This window comes from Trichechus manatus, unplaced genomic scaffold, assembly GCF_000243295.1.
Source record: "Trichechus manatus latirostris isolate Lorelei unplaced genomic scaffold, TriManLat1.0 scaffold00084, whole genome shotgun sequence".
NCBI lineage: Eukaryota > Metazoa > Chordata > Mammalia > Sirenia > Trichechidae > Trichechus > Trichechus manatus.
The window spans coordinates 11,029,095-11,051,398 of NW_004444020.1; the positions used below are offsets into that span (position 1 = coordinate 11,029,095).

The window sequence follows — 22,304 nt, forward strand, 5'->3', positions numbered from 1 at the left end:
CAGATTCTCAGAGGAGATCGACCTCATGGCTCAGACTCCGTTTTGTCTTTGGTTCCATTTCTGCTTCTGAGAAAGTGACTCATGACTGTTAATAGGTAAACCAAGGAGGGGCAACTTGCCCTCGGGAAGAACACTTAGTATGTTTTAAACAGACTAACTGAAGACCTCCTACAGGAGAAGTCCATCCTGCATTAGCTTGCTAATCATGAATTCTCTAATGAAAACTTGTTTGTTACCTGTAAATTTTTCTATACCTTCTGTTTTCTCTAGACAAACTTTGTGTGCTCTTTATGGATATATATATTTGTGTGATAGATCCAACTATACTAACTTGGATGATTCCTTTCCAACTGATAGTGAATTTGTGTGGGTAATCTCTTGTTTAGATTCCTGATGAATACATAGACAATGCACTGCGGAAACTTTAGGATTATCTTTAAGTATTCATGGTAACAATGCTGGTAAGTATTGAAAAGGTAATGTTAAAATTGTAAAATGAAAGTCAGAGGAAAACTCATCGGTCCAACACTCAGGGTATCATTGGTAGCTTTAACTCCTACTTATGGTATATCTGAGTTGGAGAAATCTTTAAGAAAATTTGTCAGTCACTATGGGACAAATAACAGATGAGATAGAAGCACAACAGTGATTTCTGATCTCATAAGCCAAGGTGACATGAGATAAAAAAATAACCTTAGACTTTTTTTATTAGTCCAAGAAAGTGTAGTCTGTGCTGTAGGCAAGATATACATAGAATTAGACAGCAAGCTACTTGATTACACATTGTCACACCCTTACAAACACCAGATCTATTTGGTTGGTTACCATCAGGAATAAGTACATGGACTAGATCACTACTACAAGGGATAGTAATATTCTTGGTCTGTATCCTGATATTGTTAGGTATAATAAGATTTATCCTCTATTGTCTTACACACCTAAAAGGCAAAAGAAGGCCTCAAGCTAAAAAGTTGATGTACGTTGAGTCTGCTCACTCCAGCAATGCCATTGATGGGAACATCACTCTTACTTAATAACCTGGTGAAGAACCAGATGGTATCCGGTGGAAAATCAGCACCGTGAGTTTAAAGAGCCTGCAATGGCCACCATCTAGGAGCTCGACCAAGTCCAGGTACTGATCATCGATGTGTTGTCTCCAATCTCCAATCAAAAGGAGGGAATGATTTAGGAAATAATATTGGAGTTATTATTCCCTGTCCTTGAGCATGGAGAGTGTGACCCAGCTGGAGCTGGGCCCACAAGGACTCACAAGGACACATCAACTGGGCCCCGAGGTATAAAGACAATAGCTAAGATAATCTTGGAAAATATATTTTAGGGAAACTTTCACGTAAATCCCATCAAACAGAAAACAAAAAACCTTCCACTCTTATCTTTTTCTATCAGCATTTAGTGAATAGGAATTTGCTGGACCAGTGAAGACCCTCCTGACTTTCTTTACTGAAACCCGTACCAATGATTGTTAAGAAAGATGATTCAAAATCTAAGATTGCAATTTCTAGCCAATCAGTGAAAAAGTGACGCTTTCAATGATTCTACCCATTTTGTGATGTTTATATATACTGATGGCTCTGTAACCTTCCTTGGACTCGGGCAGACGTGGGTGTGACAGCACGCTTGTCCGTTTTCCCATTCTTGCCTATTTTGTGATATTCTCTGGATTTGGGCAGACATTCTAGTTCTGGCAGCATGCTAATCTGCTTCCCACTTTTGTCCTTTTGAATATATGCCAAATAAAGCTTTCTTTTTACTTAAAAAAAAAAAAAAAAAAAACCTCATATAAAAAATCTCTCGGCTAGTGGAACTGGCCTGCCAAGTTTACTCTGACCGAGATAAGGAACAAGAAAGAAAGAAAGTTGCAGACCAAAAGCGCAAAGCAGCCTTCCTAGCTGCTGCCTTGCAGGCTGAAGGCCATCCCCCAAAAGAACAAAGAAAAGGAAAGAAACCAAGGCCGCAAGAGTCGAGAAAGCCCCACACCCCTTTGGAAAGAGACCAGTACAGCTGGTACAGTTAAAAAAAAAAAACTTACAGGTTACTTAGAGTATCATTATGGCGTTAGTTATGTCAAGCTCTCAATTGCCCATTTTGAAAAGTAGAAAATATGCTGTGAGGTATTAGGGTCACATATTCCCCCCTTTCAATCTTGCCTGGCCCTTTTCCACTCTTTCTTTTGGACCACTTAATTTTTCAGTGTCCCTCTTCCTCACAAAATGCTGATTGGTTTTTCTTTAGTTGGAGCCCATTCTCACCTTGGTCTTGTTGTCTTCCTCTAGATGATTCTAGAGAAGCATCCAGTAGATTGGCCTGTTTTTTTCATGTCCTGGTCTTTTTTTTTTTTCTCTGCCTCCTTTACCTGATCTCTGTTGGTAAAGACCTTAAATGCAATTTTAACTAATTGAGTTAAAGACAGGGTTCCTAGTCTTACTTCTCCTTTCTGCAATTTTCTTTGAATGCCAGGAGCACTCTGCCCAATAAAAGTCATACTGATCAGAGGACCATTCTGGGACATTTCAGGATCGATGTTTGTATACTTACGAAATCCCATCATGAGCCATTCCAGAGAGGCTGATGGGTTTTCTTCTGAGCCCTGAACGATCTCTTTGATCTTACTAAATTTTATATGGCTAGGCGCCCCATGTTTTAGCCCATACAGGAGGAACCCTCAGTAAGCTATGAGATTCTGGCCCCCTGCCGCTGTATTCAGGTTCCACATTGGTTCCTTAGTCAGTACTGCTTCATCTGTTGGTACTCCATCTATAATCCCTTCTTCATTGTATTTTTCTTTTGCCTTTTCTAAGACCATCCGTATTTCTTCAGCTGTGAGGGGTGCATCTAATAAAGTCTGACAATCAGCCCATATAGGATGGTGGGTAGCAAAAATTTGGGAAAAATATTCAGTCATGGCATGTGGGTCTGACCAATACTCCGGAAGGTTTCGCTTCCAATTGTAAAAATTGGAAGCCAGGGTTGGATTATGGATCCACATCATCTGAGGTGACCCTTCTGCAGCGAGGACTGGCACCTCCTGGAGTGGGTAAAACCCTCCTGGGGGAACTGGGCTGAATTGAACCCCACTCCTAGTATGGGATGGGGAGACCATATCTGTCCCCCTCCTCCACCCCCCTTCAATGCCATCCCATCCTCATCCTCTGATACCACCAGGGAGGGGTCATGAATAGGTGCCGAGGGGGCTTTTCGAGGTGGGGGAATGAGAAGAATATCCGATGGTTCTTCATCCGTTTCTTCCTCTTCATATTTGGTATGCATAAGAAGGGCTAACACAGAAGCTTTATCCTTTTTCTTATGCCATACCATCATAAAACATTCTACATACAGCTTTTCACCCCACTTGTTAGTTCAAGAACAAAACAGAGCAAGCTGCAGAATAGTGTCAATATCCCGGGAACCATTCATAGGCCATCTGACCCCATCAGGGAGTTGGTACTAAGGCCACGCTTGATTATACAAAATTTTAAGACATCTGTTGGTTAAGGGATCCCCTCCAAAATAAGTCCAGTTAGAATAAGGCCTAGTGGACTTTCCATCAGAACCTTACTTTCCTGGGTACCCATTGGCAACGGGAGCCTCACCGGTCCCTCGTGCAAGCTCATGGGAAATAGTCACCCTTTCTTGGATGGAGTCTATGAGAACCAACGCCCCTACGGCTTTTATAGAGGATTTTATACTAGAAGCACAAACACGGCTGAACTTCGTCTGTCCGGAGCTTGCTGCCGTGGAGTACTCTCCCATCACCAGACCTCTGGGCCACCACAGGCTGAGAGACCTCCACAACCTGAGGAAGGGTGCACCTTCTCTCTTCCGGGGTCCTTCCCAGGGGCTTGGTCCTTAGGGAGACAGAACTAGGGCCCGAGTAATTCAAGCCCCATGTTGGGTGCCAAAATTTGTTGCCCAAATAGGCAACAATTAGGTAAAAACTGCCCTGGAGCAGTCGAGGCAATGAAACGTACTCCAAGTCAGAAACAGAAAGTTTATTAGTATACATCACAATTACAAAAAACTCTTTACTAAAGATATGCGTGCTGGATATCTGGACTCTAATCTTTATGTCTGTAACAGGCAAAAACAAAAACTTATATAAAAATCTCTCGGCTAGTGGAACTGGCCTGCCAAATTTACTCTGAGATAAGGAGCAAGAAAGAAAGTTGCAGACCAAAAGTGCCAGTCAGCCTTTCTAGCTGCCATCTTCCAGGCAGAAGACCATCCTCCAAGAGAACAAAGACAAGGAGGGAAACCAAGGCCCCAACAACGGAGAAGCCTCCACACCCCTTTGGAAAGAGACCAGTGAAGATGGTGTAATAAAAAAGGACAGCAAAAGTGAGAGTGTACAAAATACTAAGAAAAAGACCTTATAGGTTATTTAAAGTATCATTATTGTGTTAGTTATGTCAAGCTCCCAATTGCCCATTTTGGAAAGGAGAAAACATGCTATGAGGTATAAGAGTCACACTAGCATCCAGCCCAGCTCCTCGCACACGGCTGGCTATCACCAGCATTTGTTACTTGTGATTTAGAAAATATTTGGAATCATTGTTCCCTAACCGTGAGCACGGAGAAATGTGACCCAGCTGGGGCTGGGCCCTCACAGACTCACAAAGACACATCAACTGGGCCCTCAGATAAGACAATAGATGGGACAATCTCAGAAATTATCTTAAGGAAGTTTTCACAAAAAGACAATCAAACCTAACCCGACGGACTTCTCACCTTTTGTCTTTTTCTATTAACATTTAGTGAACGGAAATTTGTTGGACCAATGAAGACCCTCCTGACTTTCGCAACTGAAACCCGTACCAATGATTGTTAAGAAAGATGATTCAACATGTAAGATTACAGTTTCTAGCCAAGCAGTGAAAAGGTGATGCTTTCAGTGATTCTACCCATGTTGTGATGTTGATATATACTGATGCTTCTGTAACCTTCCTTGGATTTGGGCAGACATCCTAGCTCGGGCAGTATGCTTGTCCCCTTCCCACTTTTGTCCTTTTGAATATATGCCAAATAAAACCTTCATTTTACTTTACTAAACTTTGTGATGTTTTTCCGCTACAACAATTGCATGACGGGATGCAGTGAGGGACCGGGTCATGTTTTGGGTGTGGGCTGAGAACAGCCTGTGCGGAGAAGGTGAAGTCGCTGGTGGAGGCAGTGGGTGGGGGTTGGGTCGGTCCTGAGGGGAGAAGGTGGCGGCCAACGCCGGGTGCCCCAGGGGACCTGAAGCACGATAACGGCGCGTTTGAGACTCGTGCCTGCCGAGCACTGAGCGTCCGCGCCGGCTGCGCCTGGTTCTTAGTGAAGGGAGCAAGGACGCGCAGCCCACGTGGCCTGATCGGAACCAACCCAGTGCTTAGCGCGGAGCTCCGCAAGGCCTCTCGCAGCCTGCGGCGCTCAGGTGAGACCAGCGACGGGGCGGGCCACGGCAGGCCTGGCCGACCCACCACAGCCCGGGCGCCCCCGCCCCGGACCCCATAAGCCCCTGCGCGCAGCCCCAGGCGTCCTCGGGGCTTTCGGACCCGCAGCGGCGCGGGTGGTGGCCGGCGGTGTTTGTGCGGACCGTGTGACCCTGCGGGGTGAGGCGCGGGCTGCGCGGGGTGTGTTCTGAACGTTTCCGTCGGCCAGGCGGAGGTTTAGGGCGGCTCTCAGCTTCCGACTTCCCGCGGACAGAAGTGTAGGCGTGGCGGGGCCGGTAGCCAGCTGAGGGCGAGCGCGTGGGCGTCCCTACCCAGCAAGGCCCCGCGCCTCCGGCCTTTTATTCAGACTATAAAATAATTTGTCGCTGTCAAAAAAATATAACAGAAAAAGCATAAGGAAGAAAGCAAATCAGCCTAATCCCTGCTCCCCGAACAACTCCAGTTAACATTTAGGTGTATTTCCTTCAAGTCCATTTTTCCCTGTAAGCATGAGCAGGGTTTACTTCTGTAGAACCTGGATCGTGAAGTGTTGTAACTTGGCTTCTTTCCCTTGACGATGTACATCACGCATATTTACCCACGGCTTTAAATGTTCTTCTACATCCTTTTTACTTGCTGCACAAGGCTGTGCGTTCGTGTGTGCCGAGTTGACCACATCCGTCCCTGGCGCCTGGCACGGAACGGACGTTTGTTTTGTTGGGTAACTGGACTGTAATTTACTTAATAGATTTCGTGTTGGTGAACATACAGATGGTTTTCAGTTTTTAGCTATTAGAAAAAGCAGTTTGTTGAGTATCGTTCCGTCTGCGTTTTCGAGCATGATTATTTGTGTGGAATGAATCCGTGAGTCTTATGGCCCTCAGGAAAGTTATTCACGTATCTGCTTCTCCAGTAGCATTTGGGAATATGGCCCAAGGAGCTACTTGACCGACTTTCCTAGGGCCCAGTGCTTTGCTAAGGGCCAGGCATACAATGTCAGCAGCACCTGTTTGTTGGACGAGTGACTTGCCTTATGGCCGGCCTAACCTGGAGCTGTTGCTGAAAAGGCAACTCTTGAGCATCTCAGTAATTACTTCTCCTTTAAAAAAAAAACAGTACTGACTTAGGTTTAGCTTGAACGCACCACTGCACCCCCAGTACAATTAACCCCAACTCAAGGCAGAATTCAGGCTGGGGTAGTTAAATCAACAGTGGAAATGTTTTAAATTTGAAGTCGTGCTCCAAAATGCTGTTTCATGCATCGTGTTAGGTTGCTAGGGAAGATATTTTAAAAGATTGTGCTGATGGGTAAATCACTAGATACCAAAACTTTCTCTGAAGACATGTAAAAAGTTTTAAGTGACATCTTCCCTTTCAGTGAAAATAATGAAATTTGTTTTTTCGACCTCTTATTTACATTTTAAAATCTCTGTGCTAAAATAGAGGGATTTTTTTTGTATGTATTATTTTCCAGTTTTGTCACATAATCCTGAAAATTAAATGTATGTATAAGAGTTAACAAATGACAGTGGATTGTTCATTTCTCTCACGTTTAAACCAAAACTTTCGTGACCTTCTTGTTCATTTGGCTGGACTAGAACCTACCCCTGTGAGCCCCTTCTGCCCTGTACTGTTTCCCTTTATCAGGGCACTCCTAGTGCTGTGCTGTAATCATTTGTTGGTCTCTCCAGAGCCTGAGCACCTTGTTACCCTCTGAGCTCAGTGCCCAGTTTCAATGCCTTACACATAAGTGTTCCATAACTGTTGGTATGCTGGATGAATTTAGAAGATGGCCTGTGCTTATTAAATCAGGTTTGTAACTTAGAGATCTATGTGTGACAGATATTTCTCATTATTCAAATGATGAATTAGTAAAGTAGAAATCAGGAACAAGGAGAGATACAGTCATCTCTGTTATAGGTGTAATCACATTCCAAGAAACACCATAGTCAGGGCACCTGGTTCTTTATATTGACTGAACACTAACTAAAATGATATAATTTTTTTAAGGACAGAAGCTTTTTCTTCAAATTGCACCTGTCAGTACAGTGTCTTAATATTGGGCTGAAATAAATGTTGAATGGGAAAGCTGAAGGCTGAACATTTATCATAAGAAAACTTTTGTTGTGGAGGTAAACCTCCCCATGAGTAAATGAATAGAGCATAGCTGCTGCAAATCATATAAAACCATAGAGAATTTTCTAAACATGTAGTTGACTTTGGAGTGCTTTCAGGTTACTTAATAGGCATTTAGTAACTATTTGTGAATAAATGCATTACGTTTTGCTCAGGATCATGTTAGTTTTATAGACTATCCGTAGAAGTCCCTATAGAGGAAGTAAGCTGGCTTTTTTCTGAGGATACTCTTAAATGAAAAATCAGTGGATGGCCTAAAGTATTTTAAAGTTTGTGTAACTAAATATCAATTTCTGTGCTTTAGACTGTTGAGGTTTTAGAATAGTTCTTCATATTATATTTACTTTGTTTCAGACCTTTAGCCTAAATCTAAGTTTGTTTGTTTTTTTAAGTTCACTAAAAGACTCACCAGTGGGCATATTTTATGTGTATTGATAGGAATGGGCAAAAAAACAGATATCAGTCTGTTAATCACTTGCATTTATGGCTATTAAGAGTGTGTCCTGCATGTCCTCCCCTGCTTTTGAGCCAGAGAAGCAATTCCAATTAATTTTTACAGATTTAATTGTAAAATACATACAACATTTGCTATTTTAAGTGTATAATTCGGTGACGTTAATTACATTCACCATGTCGTACAGCCATCACAACTGTCCATTTCTAAATGTTTTTCATCACCCTCCACAGGAACTCCATACCTCTTAAGCCATAACTCCCCACTTGCCCTCCTTGCAGCCCCTTGGTACTACTAATAATGAATTCTTGTCTCTATTTGTTTGCCTATTCTAGATATTTCATATAAGTGTAATCACACAGTATTTGTCCTTTTGTGTCTGACTTATTTCACTCAGCAGAAGTTTTTAAGGTTCATCCATGTTATATCATCTACTTTTATTTCTATTTATGGGTATATAATATTCCACTGTATGGCCATACGACATTTTATTTATCTATTGATGGACGCTTGAGTTGTTTCCACCTTTTGGTTATTGTGAATAATGTTACAGTGAACATTGGTGTATGAGTGTCTGTTTGTGTTCCTGCTTACAGTTCTTTTGGGTATTGTCATGGTTTCAATCATGTCCCCCCAAAAAAGTGTGTATCAATTTGGCTGGGCCATGATTCCCAGAATTGTGTGGTTGGCCTCCATTTTGTGATTGTAATTTTATGTTAAAGAGGATTAGGGTGGGATTATAACACTGCCCTTACCCAGGTCACATCCCTGATCCACCGTAAAGGGAGTTTCCCTAGGGTGTGGCCTGTAGCACCTTTTACCTTACAAGAGATAAAAGGAAAGGGAAGCAGGCAGAGAATGGGGGACCTCATACTATCAAGAAAGCAGTGCCGGGAGCAGAGCGTGTCCTTTGGACTGGGGTTCCTGCGCCGAGAAGCTCCTAGTCTGGGGGAACACTGATGAGAAGGCCGAGAGAGAGAAAGCCTTCCCCTGGAACTGACACCCTGAATTTGGATTTTTAGCCTACTTTACTGTAAGGAAATAAACTCTTTGTTAAAACCATCCACTTGTGGTATTTCTGTTATAGCAGCACTAGATAACTAAGACAGGTATATACCTAGGAATGAAATTGCTGGGTATTATGGTAATTCTGTGTTTAACTTTTTGAGTAACTGCCAGACTTTTCCACAGTGACTATACCATTTTATATTCCGACCAGCAATGAATGAGGGGTCAGTTTCTCCGCATCCTCCGCAATACTTGTTATTGTCCATTTTTCTGATAATACCCATCCTAGTGCCTGTGAAGTAGTATCTCATTGTGGTTTTGATGGGCATTTCCCTAATGACTAATGATGTTGAGCATCTTTTCATGTGCTTATTGACTATTTGAATTCCTTCTTTGGGGAAATGTCTGTTTAAGTACTTTGCCCATTCTTTACCATTCTTTAATTGTGTTGTTTGTTCTCTAGTTGTTAAGTTGTAGGAGTTCTTTGTATATTCTGAATATTAAAACCTCATCAGATATATGGTTACCAAATATTTTCTACCATTTCTTAGGTTGTCTCTTCATGTTCTTAATAAAATCCTTTGATGCCCAAAAGTTTTTAATTTTGATAAAGCTCAGTTTATTTGTCTTTTGTTGCTTGTGCTTTCAGTGTCGTATCTAAGAACCCCCAGTTAATTTTTCAAGTGCTGAGATTTTTAGAGGGCATATATAAAGTTTGAAATGAAATGTTCTCCTAAAACAACAGAGATTACTAAACAGTGAAACTTCTGGGATAAGAGAGAAGCCCAAAACAAGAGGCAGAGTTAATTTTGGGTATTTTTTTTCTAAACATTATATGGGATTTGTTAATGAGGAATACCATTTATGGTGGGATCATGTGAAAATTTTTCTTTACTCCAGATGCATTATTGGGCCCCTCCACAGCCTTGTTAGAGAAGTGGATAGTAAGAGCCCACCGTTGACCATACCGGTGGGAGATTAACATTTGGAGGTGTGTCTCTTTACTCTATTTCCCCATAAAGAGGAAGAGAAACTAGACTAGGTGATCTCATAGGGCTCGCCTCCATGATGAAAATTGTACAGCTCTTTGATATTTTGTTTGTGGTGGTTATAAGATATTGCTCACTTTGAACCTTGCATAGAAAGTGCTTTTATTAGCCAATATCTACCTTTAAAAATTTATAAAATTTGAAAAAAACTTTAAGCATTCCAGCCTTTTACAAGCCAAATATGCTATTAAGTTTCCCCGGAATAATTATTAAAATTTTTTAGTCTTTTGCTTAGAAAAATGCATAACTTAGACAAGAAAAATTAAAACACTACTAACTATATTAAAGCAACTTTTTTTCTTATTTAATTGGGTTTACAGAAAAACATAAGCAAAAATGGTACTATAATTTCATATTGATTTGTGAATATGTGTTTAGGAAGAAACATCAATTTTGATACACACCAAGAATTGGATTGCTTCAAATTTGCCAGATAATTGCTTCAGCCTTTACTTTGACCATTGTATATAGCTCTTTCAAAACTATGATGTACATTATCCATTATTGGAGGATAAAAAGTTACTGTTTTTTTAGATACTCCATAAATAATTGTTGAATGTATGAATGAACGTTGATAGTTTAGAGAAAACTTTTTTAAAAATGTCATCTTGATCTTCCCTTTCAGTATGATTGTGTCAATCCATCTTGTTGAAGGTCTTCCTCTTTTTTGCTGACCCTCTACTTTCCCAAGCATGATGTCCTTCTCTAGGGATTGGTCCCTGCTGATAACATGTCCAAAGTATGTGAGACAAGTCTTGCCACCCTTGCTTCTAATGAGCATTCTGGCTGTGCTTCTTCCAAGACAGATTTGTTCGTTCTTCTGGCAGTCCATGGTATATTCGATATTCTTCGCCAATACCATAATTCAAAGGCATCAATTCTTTGATCTTGCTTATTCATTGTCCAGTTTTCACATGCATATGAGGCAGTTGAAAACACCATAGGTTGGGTCAGGTGCACCTTAGTCCTTTAAGTGACATCTTTGCTTTTTAACACTTTAAAGAGATCTTTTGCAGATTTGCCCAAGGCAACGTGTTGTTTGATTTCTTGACGGCTGCTTCCATGGGTGTTGATTGTGGATCCAAGTAAAATGAAATCCTTGACAACTTCAGTCTTTTCTCCGTTTATCATGATGTTGCTTATTGTCCAGTTGTAAGGATTTTTGTTTTCTTTATGTTGAGGTGTAATCCATACTGAAGGCTGTGATCTTTAATCTTCATCAGTGTTTCAAGTCCTCTGCACTTTCAGCAAGCAAGGTTGCATCATCTGCATATTACGGTTGTTAATGAGTCTTCCTCCAATCCTGATGCCATGTTCTTCTTCATACAGTCCAGTTTCTCAGATTATTCGCTCAGCATACAGATTAAGTATGGTGAAACGATACGACTCTGATGCACACCTTTCTTGACTCTAAACCATGTAATATCCCCTTGTTCTGTTCAAGGACTGCCTCTTGGTCTAAGTACAGGTTTCTCATAAGCACAAGTAAGTGTTCTGGAATTCTCATTCTTCCCAATGTTATTCATATTTTGTTATGATCCACACAGTTGAATGCCTTTGCATAGTCAGTGAAACATCTTTCTGATATTCTCTGCTTTCAGCCAGGATCCATCAACAATGATACCCTTGTTCCACATCCTTTTCTGAATCTGGCTTGAATTTCTGGCAGTTCTGTCCATGTACTGCTGCAGTCGCTTTTGAATGATCTTTAGCGAAATTTTACTTGGGTGTGATATTAATGATATTATTTAAAAATTTCTGCATTCTGTTGGATCACTTTTCTTCGGAATGGGCACAAATATGGATCTCTTCCAGTTGGTTGGCCAGGTAGCTGTCTTCCAGATTTTTTGGCATAGATGAGTGAAATGGTGTTGTGTTTTATGATGTTGAAAAAAGGTATTTGCAATGAAGAAGTTATTACTTTTGCAAAATTCTGTCATGCAATCGTTTCTATGTCCAAGGCCATAGTTTCCAACTACCGGTTCTTCCTCTTTGTTTCCAACTTTCGCATTCCAATTGTCAGTAATTATCAATGCATCTTGATTGCATGTTTGATCAATTTCAGACTGCAGAAGTTTGTAAAAATTTTCAACTTCTTCATCTTTGGCCTTAGTGGTCGGTGCATAAATTTGAATAATAGTCATATTAACTGGAATTCCTTGTGGGCGTATGAATGTTATCCTATCATTGACAACGTTGTACTTCAGGATAGATCTTGAAATGTTCTTTTTAACAAGGAACGTGACGCTATTCCTCTTCAATTTGTCATTCCCGGCATAGTAGACCATATGATTGTCTGATTCAAAATGGCCAATACCAGTCCATTTCAGCTCACTAATTCCTAAGGTATCGATGTGTTCCATTTCATTTTTGACAACTTCCAATTTTCCTATTCTTCGAACATTCCACATTCTGATTATTAATGGATATTTGCAGCTGTTTCTTCTCATTTTAAGTCGTGCCTCTCAGTTTGTCATACTGTGGTGGCTTGCGTGTTGTGGTGATACTGGAATCTTTGCCACCGGTATTTCAAATACCAGCAGGGCCACCCCTGATAGACAGGTTTCAGCTGAGCTTCCAGACTAAGACAGAGTAGGAAGAAGGACCTGGCAGTCTACTTCTGAAAAAATTGGCTGGTGAAAACCTTATGAGTAGCAGCAGAACATTGTCTGATATGGTGCTAGAAGACGAGCCCCTCAGATTGGAAGGCCCTCAAAATACAACTGGGGAAGAGCTACCTCCTCAAAGTAGAGTTGACCTTAATGATGTGGATGGAGTCAGGCTTTTGGGACCGTCATTTGCTGAAGTGGCATGACTCAAAATGAGAAGAAATAGCTGCAAAATCCATTAATTTATACTTCTGTATGAAAGTTGGAGCCCTGGTGGTGCAGTGGTTAAGAACTTGGCTGATAACCAAAAGGTCAGCAGTTCGAATCCACCAGCTGCTCCTTGGTAACCCTCTGGGGCAGTTCTACTCTGTCCTTTAGGGTGGCTATGAGTCGGAATCAACTGGATGGCAATGGGTTTGGTTTTTTTGGTTATATGAAAGTTATTATAATTAAGATGGTACCATGCCTTATCTTAGTGTAATTTAGTAATATTTGAAGTTCCTTATAACTGTTTTTATGTTTGAATGCTGCATGACTGAACTTTCTAGAGTCTAATAGTTATAGAGCAAAATTTGAATGACATCCTGAGATCCACTTTGATTTTTCAAAGGATGTCTTATCAATGTTTATATTATGCTGTCTTGCTTACTCTATTGCTATGTATTTTTTTTTTATGGTTACAGGATACCTTCCACTTTCATAAGAGATATTGTATGGCTTCTTAAGACTAGAGAAATCCATGTATTTGTACTGCTGAAATTAAAAAAAAAGAGGGATTTATTTTAGGTATAAAGTGTTTTGAATCTTTACCTAGTTTTCTTTCTAAAACTATTAGTTTTTCTTTGCATTTTGGATTGCTTATATGGCTTCTAATTTCTCTTTAACATCTTTTTATCAGCTTGTGGCTGCTGACTATTTCCAGCCAAAGAAATTTGGCAATCTCCCATTTTTAACAAGGAGAGAGCCCTCTTGGTCATTTGTAGGGAGAAGGCACTTATTAAGGAGAGGGCTGGACTAGGGCAGATGTGGGGAGCAAAAAATAGTTGAACCTATTGTAGATTAGTAGGGTTACAACTGCTAATCCCAAATCTTCAAATGTGGAGGGTTTCCTTACGCATGTGAGTATGTACACTCTTCTGATTTTAGTAAAACTTAATTAGCACTGCAGCCCAGTTACTGTTTAGTTAATTGAACATGAGTACTGAGCTCCAGTTCTGGCCTGGGCCCTGCTAATGACCCTGAGCAAGCCTTATAACTTGTGGATTCCTTATTGGCACTAGTAGAATTAACTAGGTTGAGCTGGGCTGTGCTTATCAGACTTGTTGGAAGCAAACCGGCTTTGAAGTTATCAAAAAAGAAAAAAGATTTAAAAAATTATATTCCACCATCGTATAGCCTTCTAAAATTTAATATAAAGATTGCATTTTAAATTGGTTACCACCATGTAACATTGATGCTCCCAGAAGATGGATCATGTTTATCCTGGAGTTTTAAGTATTCCCTGACCCACTGCTTCATGCCTTTGGGGCTACTTGTGTCTCAGTTTAAGAAGTATGGGACCCAGAGGAGCTCTCAGGTCTCTTGCAGCTCCAGTGTGCTGTAATACTTGAAATAAACTCTAGGTACTTTAAAAAAATCATAAATCCATATCAGAAAAAAAAATGATTTGACTTTTCCCTAAAAATTCAGTGTTGTAATTCTTTTGTATGTAAAAGATGTTTCATCAGAAACTGCACGCAATTTAAGAGCTGAATTGCAAAGTTAGAAAAACCTTTTGTAGATGTCATCTTTGTTGCTCTCAATCTTTCTTTGCTGCAATTCTGCTTTTTTCTTTCCTGGCTGCTAATTGGATTAGAGGCTGTTTTGCCAACCATGGCATCTGGAGATGACAGTCCTGTCTTTGAAGATTATGAAAGGTAAATGTCTTGCATTGCAATAACACTAGCCTTTGAAACTTCTAAGATTGTTATAATCATTCAGGAAAACGATTTATCCAGGCTATTCTGATTGGGACACATGTTTTAAAATTGTATAAGGCTTAGTTCTGTTTTTCCTATGACTTGGAACAAGGGTAGTAATTTAATTTGTCTAGTGTTACCAGATATTAAATAATCTAGTATTTAATATTTGGCATGGTGGTGGCTATCACTTAATCATGGCATCCTTTCCACAGGACCTGGACATGAAGTCTCTAAATCCTTCTCAGTGCAGAGTTCCTGGCAACTACTTCAGAATGATGAAATCCATTTACTATCTCTGATTTAGAACGTATGTGTAGAGGAGATTGGAGTGAATGAAGAGTAGGATGTGTGGTTGGGAAAACAGGCTGTGGAGCCCCAAGTCTTAGGTTTAAATCCCATCTCTGCCACATTACATGCCCTTAGCCTCTCTGAGCCTCAGTTTCCTCATCTAAAAAACAGGGATAATGATAGCATCTGTCTCATGGTGAATATGAACCTCTCAGAACAGTAACTAGCACACAGTAAGCACTTAATAACTGTTAGCTATGATAACTGTTACTGTAATGAATATTAGTTCTCTCAAAGCTAAAAATCTACATCTTAGAATAATATAAAAAAAACATGTTTAAATTGTGCCAGAAATTTTTGACAAACCAGAATTCTTTAATTTTTTTTTTACAAGCTTTCCTGTGGTAGTACCAAGAATTACTGTTTTTCATAACATTTCTTTGTATCATTTTTATCTCTATTGTAGGAGGACATGTTTTCCCATGACTGCTCTTTTTCTCATTCTTTTTGGTCAAAACAAACCCTTAGTCATTAGTTTATGGAAGGTTTGGACAGTTCTTGTTTTGGAGTGATCAGATCTGAAAAAGAAAAAACGTCAAATCACGAGCTTTTTAAATGGGATGGGGGAGGTGGGGCTGTAGAGAATTTTTACTGACCTTTCCAGGCACTACTCTGTAGCCTAGCCTGGAATACTGTTAAGGATAAACTGATAGATTCTTAATCCTATTAATATTAAGGTGACTTTGTGTGGAATTATCAGACTGTGTGCATAGGTAGTAGTTTGTGTCTTGAAGGGTGAATAAGGGTAAAATAGTTACATGTTCAGGTATTGTGAATAGGATTTCTTGGACATCATTTTGATATTTTATAATTTTAGGGGTATTTAAAAATTTGATATTTTTGCCTCGGAAGGATTAATTAGTTATTATCTTACTGTTTTGGCACGTTATAATTACTTTGTTTTATTCCCTTAGCTCTCCTTATAGCCTAGAAAAAATGACAGACCTCGTAGCCGTTTGGGATGTTGCTTTAAGTGACGGAGTCCACAAGATTGAATTTGAACATGGGACCACATCAGGCAAACGTGTGGTATATGTAGATGGAAAGGTATGAAAAAAATATGCTACTTTGTAAAATATGGTGCAGAGACAAGCCTAATTTTGTTCATCTTCTTATGTGAATTCAGGGCTTTTCTCTTATAATCCTTATCTTTGTTTTTGGCCTGTATTATTCTGCAGTACAGAGCCAACTAGTAATAGTTATAGAATTCATAGACTATAACTTCAAGTATTTAAATGTAAAAGTCTTTATTTTCTAAAACCTTGACATCATGAATTAATAAAATTTCATATAAATAGCTGTGCCATTTGGTCACTTTAATTATATTTCTAAAACTAAATTTTAAAATTTCTTTCATTTGTTTTCAAATTTATATTTTATTACTTAGGAAGAGATAAGAAAAGAGTGGATGTTCAAATTAGTAGGCAAGGAAACCTTCTGTGTTGGAGCTGCAAAGACAAAAGCAACCATAAACATAGATGCTGTCAGTGGTTTTGCTTATGAGTACACCTTGGAAATTAATGGGAAAAGTCTCAAGAAGTATATGGAGAACAGATCAAAAACTACCAATACTTGGGTATTACACTTGGATGATGAGGACTTTAGAGTTGTGTTGGGTAAGTTAATGATGTTTCTGCAGGATTAATTTATTTTGTGATGACTGTTTTGGTTCCTCTCACTATCCAGACCTTTTATGGGAGCTTTGAATAGGAAAGCAAGTGTGAGTGATGTGTATTTCTGATGTGCCCTGTGTAAATGAAATATTCATTTAACTCACTATTTAATATATAAAGTATCTGCGAGCCAGGTTTTATTGTGATGGATTTGAGGATGATAATCTTAGGTTTACAAAAAAGAAATATTGGTGTAAACATTTGTTACTATTTGGTATTTCTCTTTATAAGCATATCTTAAAGACAGTTAAAAATTTAAGATTCATCAGTAAAAGGGAATTTTTTCTCTAGGTAGCAGTAGGTTTAGGACTACATCAGATCAAAATTGTCAAAGTCAAACTCTTGATAAGGTAGATTGAAAAAAAAAAAAGTACTAAGCCATTGAGCAGATCTGAAGTTCTGCTGTTACAAATCGCCATTGTTTTCAATTTCTATTGGGCCTACAAAATTTGCAAGACAGATGTTTACTAGTTACTGCCTTTTTTTCTTTTCTGGTTACTCCTAGTATTTCCTACTTTTAATGTTGCTAAGTCATTACTGTTTAGATCATCTCAATTCCTTGAACCATTTATTTAGATAATATTTACTGAGTACCTACTGTATGCTGGTTAGTGTACCAGGCACTGAGATACATAGATGAAGAGATCTGGTCAGTGACTTTAAATAGTCCACTGTCTAGTTGGATGCTAGCAAATATCTTTTTTTTTTTAAATGAAAACTGTTTAACAAGTAATGAATGCACATAGTTAAAACAAAAACAACTCCTGTATAGTTTATTTATTGAAGAAACTGGGTTATTTGTCTTGAAGAGTTTCCTATGATCTGAATTTTACTGATTATATCCCTGTGATGTTCCTCTGTCTTCTATATTTCCCATAAATTGGTAGTTGACTCTGAAGAATTGATCAGCTTGAGACTTGTTTTGTTTTGGCAAGACCACTTTATAGGTTGTTATATCAGGAGGCACATGGTGTTTGTCTCTGTTCATTTGATGTTGGCAACGATTGATGCCTGGTGCCTAGATACAGTCATTCACTGTTGTTGTTATGTACTGTCAAGCTGATTCCAACTCATAGTAACCCTATAGGACAAAGTAGGACTGCCCCGTAGGGTTTCCTAGGCTGTACTCTTCACAGGAACTGATCACCAGGTCCTTCCTCTCTCAGAGCTGCTGATGGGTTCGAACTGCCAATCTTTCGGTTAGCAGCTGAGCATGTAACTACTGTGCCAGCAGGGCTGCTTTAATTATTCCAGTCATTCACTAAAAAAAAAAAACCCCATTGCTGTTGAGTTGATTGTGACTCATAGCAGCCCTGTAGGACAGAGTAGAACTGCCCCACAGGGTTTCCAAGGAACGATTGGTGGATTTGAACTGCCAACCTTTTGATAGCAGTCAGACGCTTAAACCACTGCACCACCAGGGCTCCAGTCATTTACTAGGGGTTGCCAAATGGTGATATTCTGATTCTGTCATTCATTATTCATTAACTGGAATACTTCTACCCTGAGAAATTTCCTGTCATCTAGAATTTGATTACACAGTGGTATATTTATATAAGAAATGCAGGATAAGTGCTTGATTTTTTTCCTTTAATTTACCAGTTTTCAAATATTGAATTGAGTCTTTATCCTCCTCTAAAGGTGATCATTTAGGTTTTTTGTTTGTTTTGTAATTATTATTAACTCATGGATTTAAATAATTCGATGTATTTCAATACATGGCAGTTATTATCCTTAATGATGATATTCAGATTGTCCCATCTTTGGCCAGTGGGGAAGGGGAACTCTATAGGTTGGCTCCTGAGTCCTTTCGACACACCCTCGATAGACTTTGATAGCTTCCTTACTATCTAATATGACAAGATACTCCAAGCTCATTTTGAACATTTTCTGCTCGGATGACCTAGAATCAGCCATCTCCAAGAAGGTTTCTATTTGAGGAAAATGATATTTCAAGAGCATAGTCTGAGCATGTGCTAAGATGCCCATTCACTGTTTGTAGGTTTTTAGTGATAAACAAAGAAATTATATGCACACTGATAGATAGATAGATAATAAAGGGAAAGAGACTTTTTTTAGATTAAATGTGAGTTCATATTTATACTTATAATTTAAATTCAGAATACAAAGTTTGTACTTAATCTCATCTAACATCTGTATCTCCTTTCTTTCACACTGAGAATCCTTGTTCTCAAGGATACAGAAGATGATTCAGTTAGAATATCGTATAATTATTCACTTGCATTATGCCCCATTATGTGCATACTAGTCTAAGTTAACAGCACCAGTACTACCACCACTAATATGATTACCATAAACAACTTAAAACTTCTTTTTACATATCTTTCTTCAGTTGTACTCTATGTACATTGTCAGGGTAAATAGCGATTATATATTATATACTTTTCCTTCCAACACATATTTAGTTTTACAAATAAATACTTATTTATTTATCCCAATACATTGTTATTCCTTTCCTCTGATCATTTTGGTTGTGTGACACTTGTTCTCTATTAAATTCCTCAGGAAGCACTCAGGAAGTTCTTACATATTAATAACATTTCTCTGTGTCTTTTATACATGAAAGTCAGTTTGTCTAGATGTTAGATTCTCGGCTTACATTTTATTTCCTTAAAGTATCTTAGATATGTTATTCCACTCTCTTCTGGCATAAAATATTACCGTCAAAACATGCAATCAAGATGCATAGATAATTACTGGTGAGTGGAATGCAAAAGTTAGAAACGAAGGATCTGTAGTTGGAAAATACGGCCTTGGTGATAGAAACAATGCTGGAGATCACATGATAGAATTTTTTAAGACTGATGACTTCTACATTGCAAATATCTTTTTTCAATAACATAAACAGCGACTATACACATGGATGGAAAACATGGGAATCATATCAACTACATCTGTCGAAAGAGACAATGGAGAAGTTCAATATCATCAGCCAGAACAAGGTCGGGGCTGACTGTGGAACAGACCATCAATTGCTCATATGCAAATTTAAGTTGAAGCTGAAAAAAATTAAAACAAGTCCACAAGAACCAAAATACAACCTTGAGTATATCCCACCTGAATTTGGAGACCATCTCAAGAATAGAGTTGACTCATTAAACACTTATGACTGAAGACCAGACGAGCTATGGGATGACATCAAGGACATCATACATGAAGAAAGCAAAAGGTCATTAAAAAGACAGGATAGAAAGAAAAGAACAAAATGGATGTCAGAAGAGACTCTGAAACTTGCTCTTTAATGTAGAGCAGTTAAAGCAAATGGAAGAAATGATGAAGTAAAAGAGCCAAACAGAAGATTTCAAAGGGTGAATTGAAAAGACGAATTATAGTATTATATTAAAATGTGCAAAGAGCTGGAATTAGAAAACCAAAAGGGAAGAACACGCTCGGCATTTCTTTCTTTCTTTTTTTTTTTTTTTAATTCTGCTTTAGGTGAAAGTTTACAGCTCAAGTTAATTTCTCATTCAAAAATTTACACACATATTGTTTTGTGACATTGGTTGCAATCCCCACAATGTGACAGCACGCTCCCCCTTTCCACCCTGGGTTCCCTGTGTCCATTCATCTAGTTCCTGTCCCTTCCTGCCTTCTCATCCCTTTTGGACAGGAGCTGCCCATTTGGTCTCGTATATTTGATTGAACTAAGAAGCACGTTCCTCACATGTATTATTTTTTGTTTTATAGGCATGTCTAAACTTTGTCTGAAAAGTGGGCTTTGGGAATGGTTTCAGTTCTGGGTCAACAGAGCGTCCGGGGGCCATAGTTTTGGGAGTTCCTCCAGTCTTGTCAGGCCATTAAGTCTGGCCTTTTTATGTGAATTTGAATTCTGTTCTACATTTTTCTCTTGCTCTGTTTGGGACTCTCTGTTGTGTTCCCTGTCGGTGCTAGTCAGGCACTATCTAATTTTTCTAGTCTCAGGCTGGTGGAGTCTCCAGTTAATTTGATCCTTTAGTCCTTTGGGCTAGTATTTTCCTTGTGTCTTTGGTTTTCTTCATTCTTCTTTGCTTCGAGTGGGATGGGACCAACAGATGTGTCTTACATGGCTGCTTGCAACCTTTTAAGACCCCAGACGCTACTTACCAAAGTAGGATGAAGAACATTTCTTTATAAACTATGTTATGCCGATTGACCGAACTGTCCCCGGAATCTATGGTCCCCAGGCCCCATCCTAGCTGTTCTGTCCTTCAAAGTGTTTGGATGTGTCTAGGGAACTACTTTGCTTTTGCTTTGGTCCACTTGTGCTGACTTTCCCTGTATTGTGTGTTGTCCGTCCCTTCAGGGAAGTTGACCCTTGTCTACTATCCAGTTAGTGATTTCCCTTCCCCTCCCTCCCCACCCTCATAACCATCAAAGGATGCTTTTTTTCCTGTGTGTGTAAGCCTTTTCTTCAGTTCTTATGATAGTGGTCTCATGCAATATTTGTCCTTTTGTGACTGACTTATTTCGCTCAGCATGATGCCCTCCAGATTCATTCATGTTGTGGGATGTTTCACAGATTCATGATTGTTCTTTATCATTTTATAGTATTCCATTGTGTGTATGTACCGTAATTTGTTTATCCATTTATCTGTTGATGGGCATTCAGGTTGTTTCCATCTTTTTGCTATTGTGAATAGTGCTGCAGTGAACATGGATGTGCATATGTCTGTCTGTGTGGTGCCTCTTATTTCTCTTGGGTATATTCCTAGGAGGGGGATTGCTGGATCATATAATATTTCTGTTTCATGCTTTTTAAGGAAGCACCATATCGTTTTCCAAAGCGGTTGTACCATTTTGCATTAACACCAGCAGTGCATAAGAGTTTCAGTCTCCCCACAACCTCTCCAGCATTTGTTATTTTGTGTTTTTTGGTTTAGTGCCAGCATTGTCAGGGTGAGATAGGTATCTCATTGTAGTTTCGATTTGTGTTTCTCGAATGGCTAATGATCACGAGCATTTCCTCATGTTTCTGTCAGCCGCCTGTGTTCATATCCTTTGCCTATTTTTTAATTTGATTGTCTTTTTGTTGTTGAGGTGTTGCAATATCTTGTGGATTTTATCTTTTTTTATTGTGCTTTAAGTGCAAGTTTACAGTACAAGTTAGTTTCTGATACAAAAATTTATACACACATTGTTATGTGACCCTAGTAGCTCTCCCTGTACTATGATAGCACACTCCTCCTTTCCACCCAGGATTTCCTGTGTCCATTCAGCCAGCTCTTGACCCTCTCTGCCTTCTCATCTCGTCTCTGGACAGGAGCTGCCCATTTAGTCTCATGTATCTGCTTCAGCTAAGAAGCACACTCTTCACAAGTATCATTTTATGTCCCATAATCCAGTCTAATCTTTGTCTGAAGAGTTGGCTTCGGGAATGATTTTAGTTTTGGGCTAACAGAGAGCCCAGGGGCCATGTCTTCCGGTGTCCCTCTAGTCTCATCAGACCATTAAATCTGGTCTTTTTACTAGAATTTGAGTTCTGCACTCTACTTTTCTCCTGCTCCGTGAGGGACTCCGCTGGGTTCCCTGTTGGGGTACTCATTGGTGGTAGCCGGGCACCGTCTAGTTCTTCTGGTCTCAGGCTGATGGAGTCTCTGGTTTATGTGGCCCTTTCTGTCTCTTGGGCTAATATTTTCC

The 22,304-nt window shown here is 39.3% G+C and overlaps 1 protein-coding gene across 4 annotated transcripts in view; it reads left to right on the forward strand.

Moving 5' to 3' along the window:
* The first annotated feature begins 5,200 nt into the window (after window positions 1-5,200).
* The window catches only part of FAIM (Fas apoptotic inhibitory molecule), a 51,299-nt gene continuing 34,195 nt past the window's right edge, over window positions 5,201-22,304 (forward strand). Inside the window, exons 1-3 of one of the 4 annotated variants that reach the window (XM_023736017.1) lie at window positions 5,201-5,431; window positions 15,909-16,041; window positions 16,382-16,610. In XM_023736017.1, the coding sequence (XP_023591785.1) occupies window positions 15,931-16,041; window positions 16,382-16,610 (340 nt within the window). In that variant the 5' untranslated portion in view covers window positions 5,201-5,431; window positions 15,909-15,930. Of the gene's footprint in view, window positions 5,432-13,722; window positions 14,954-15,908; window positions 16,042-16,381; window positions 16,611-22,304 lie in introns of those variants that run through there. The other 3 variants (XM_023736018.1, XM_004381442.3, XM_023736016.1) reach the window with 3 other exon arrangements.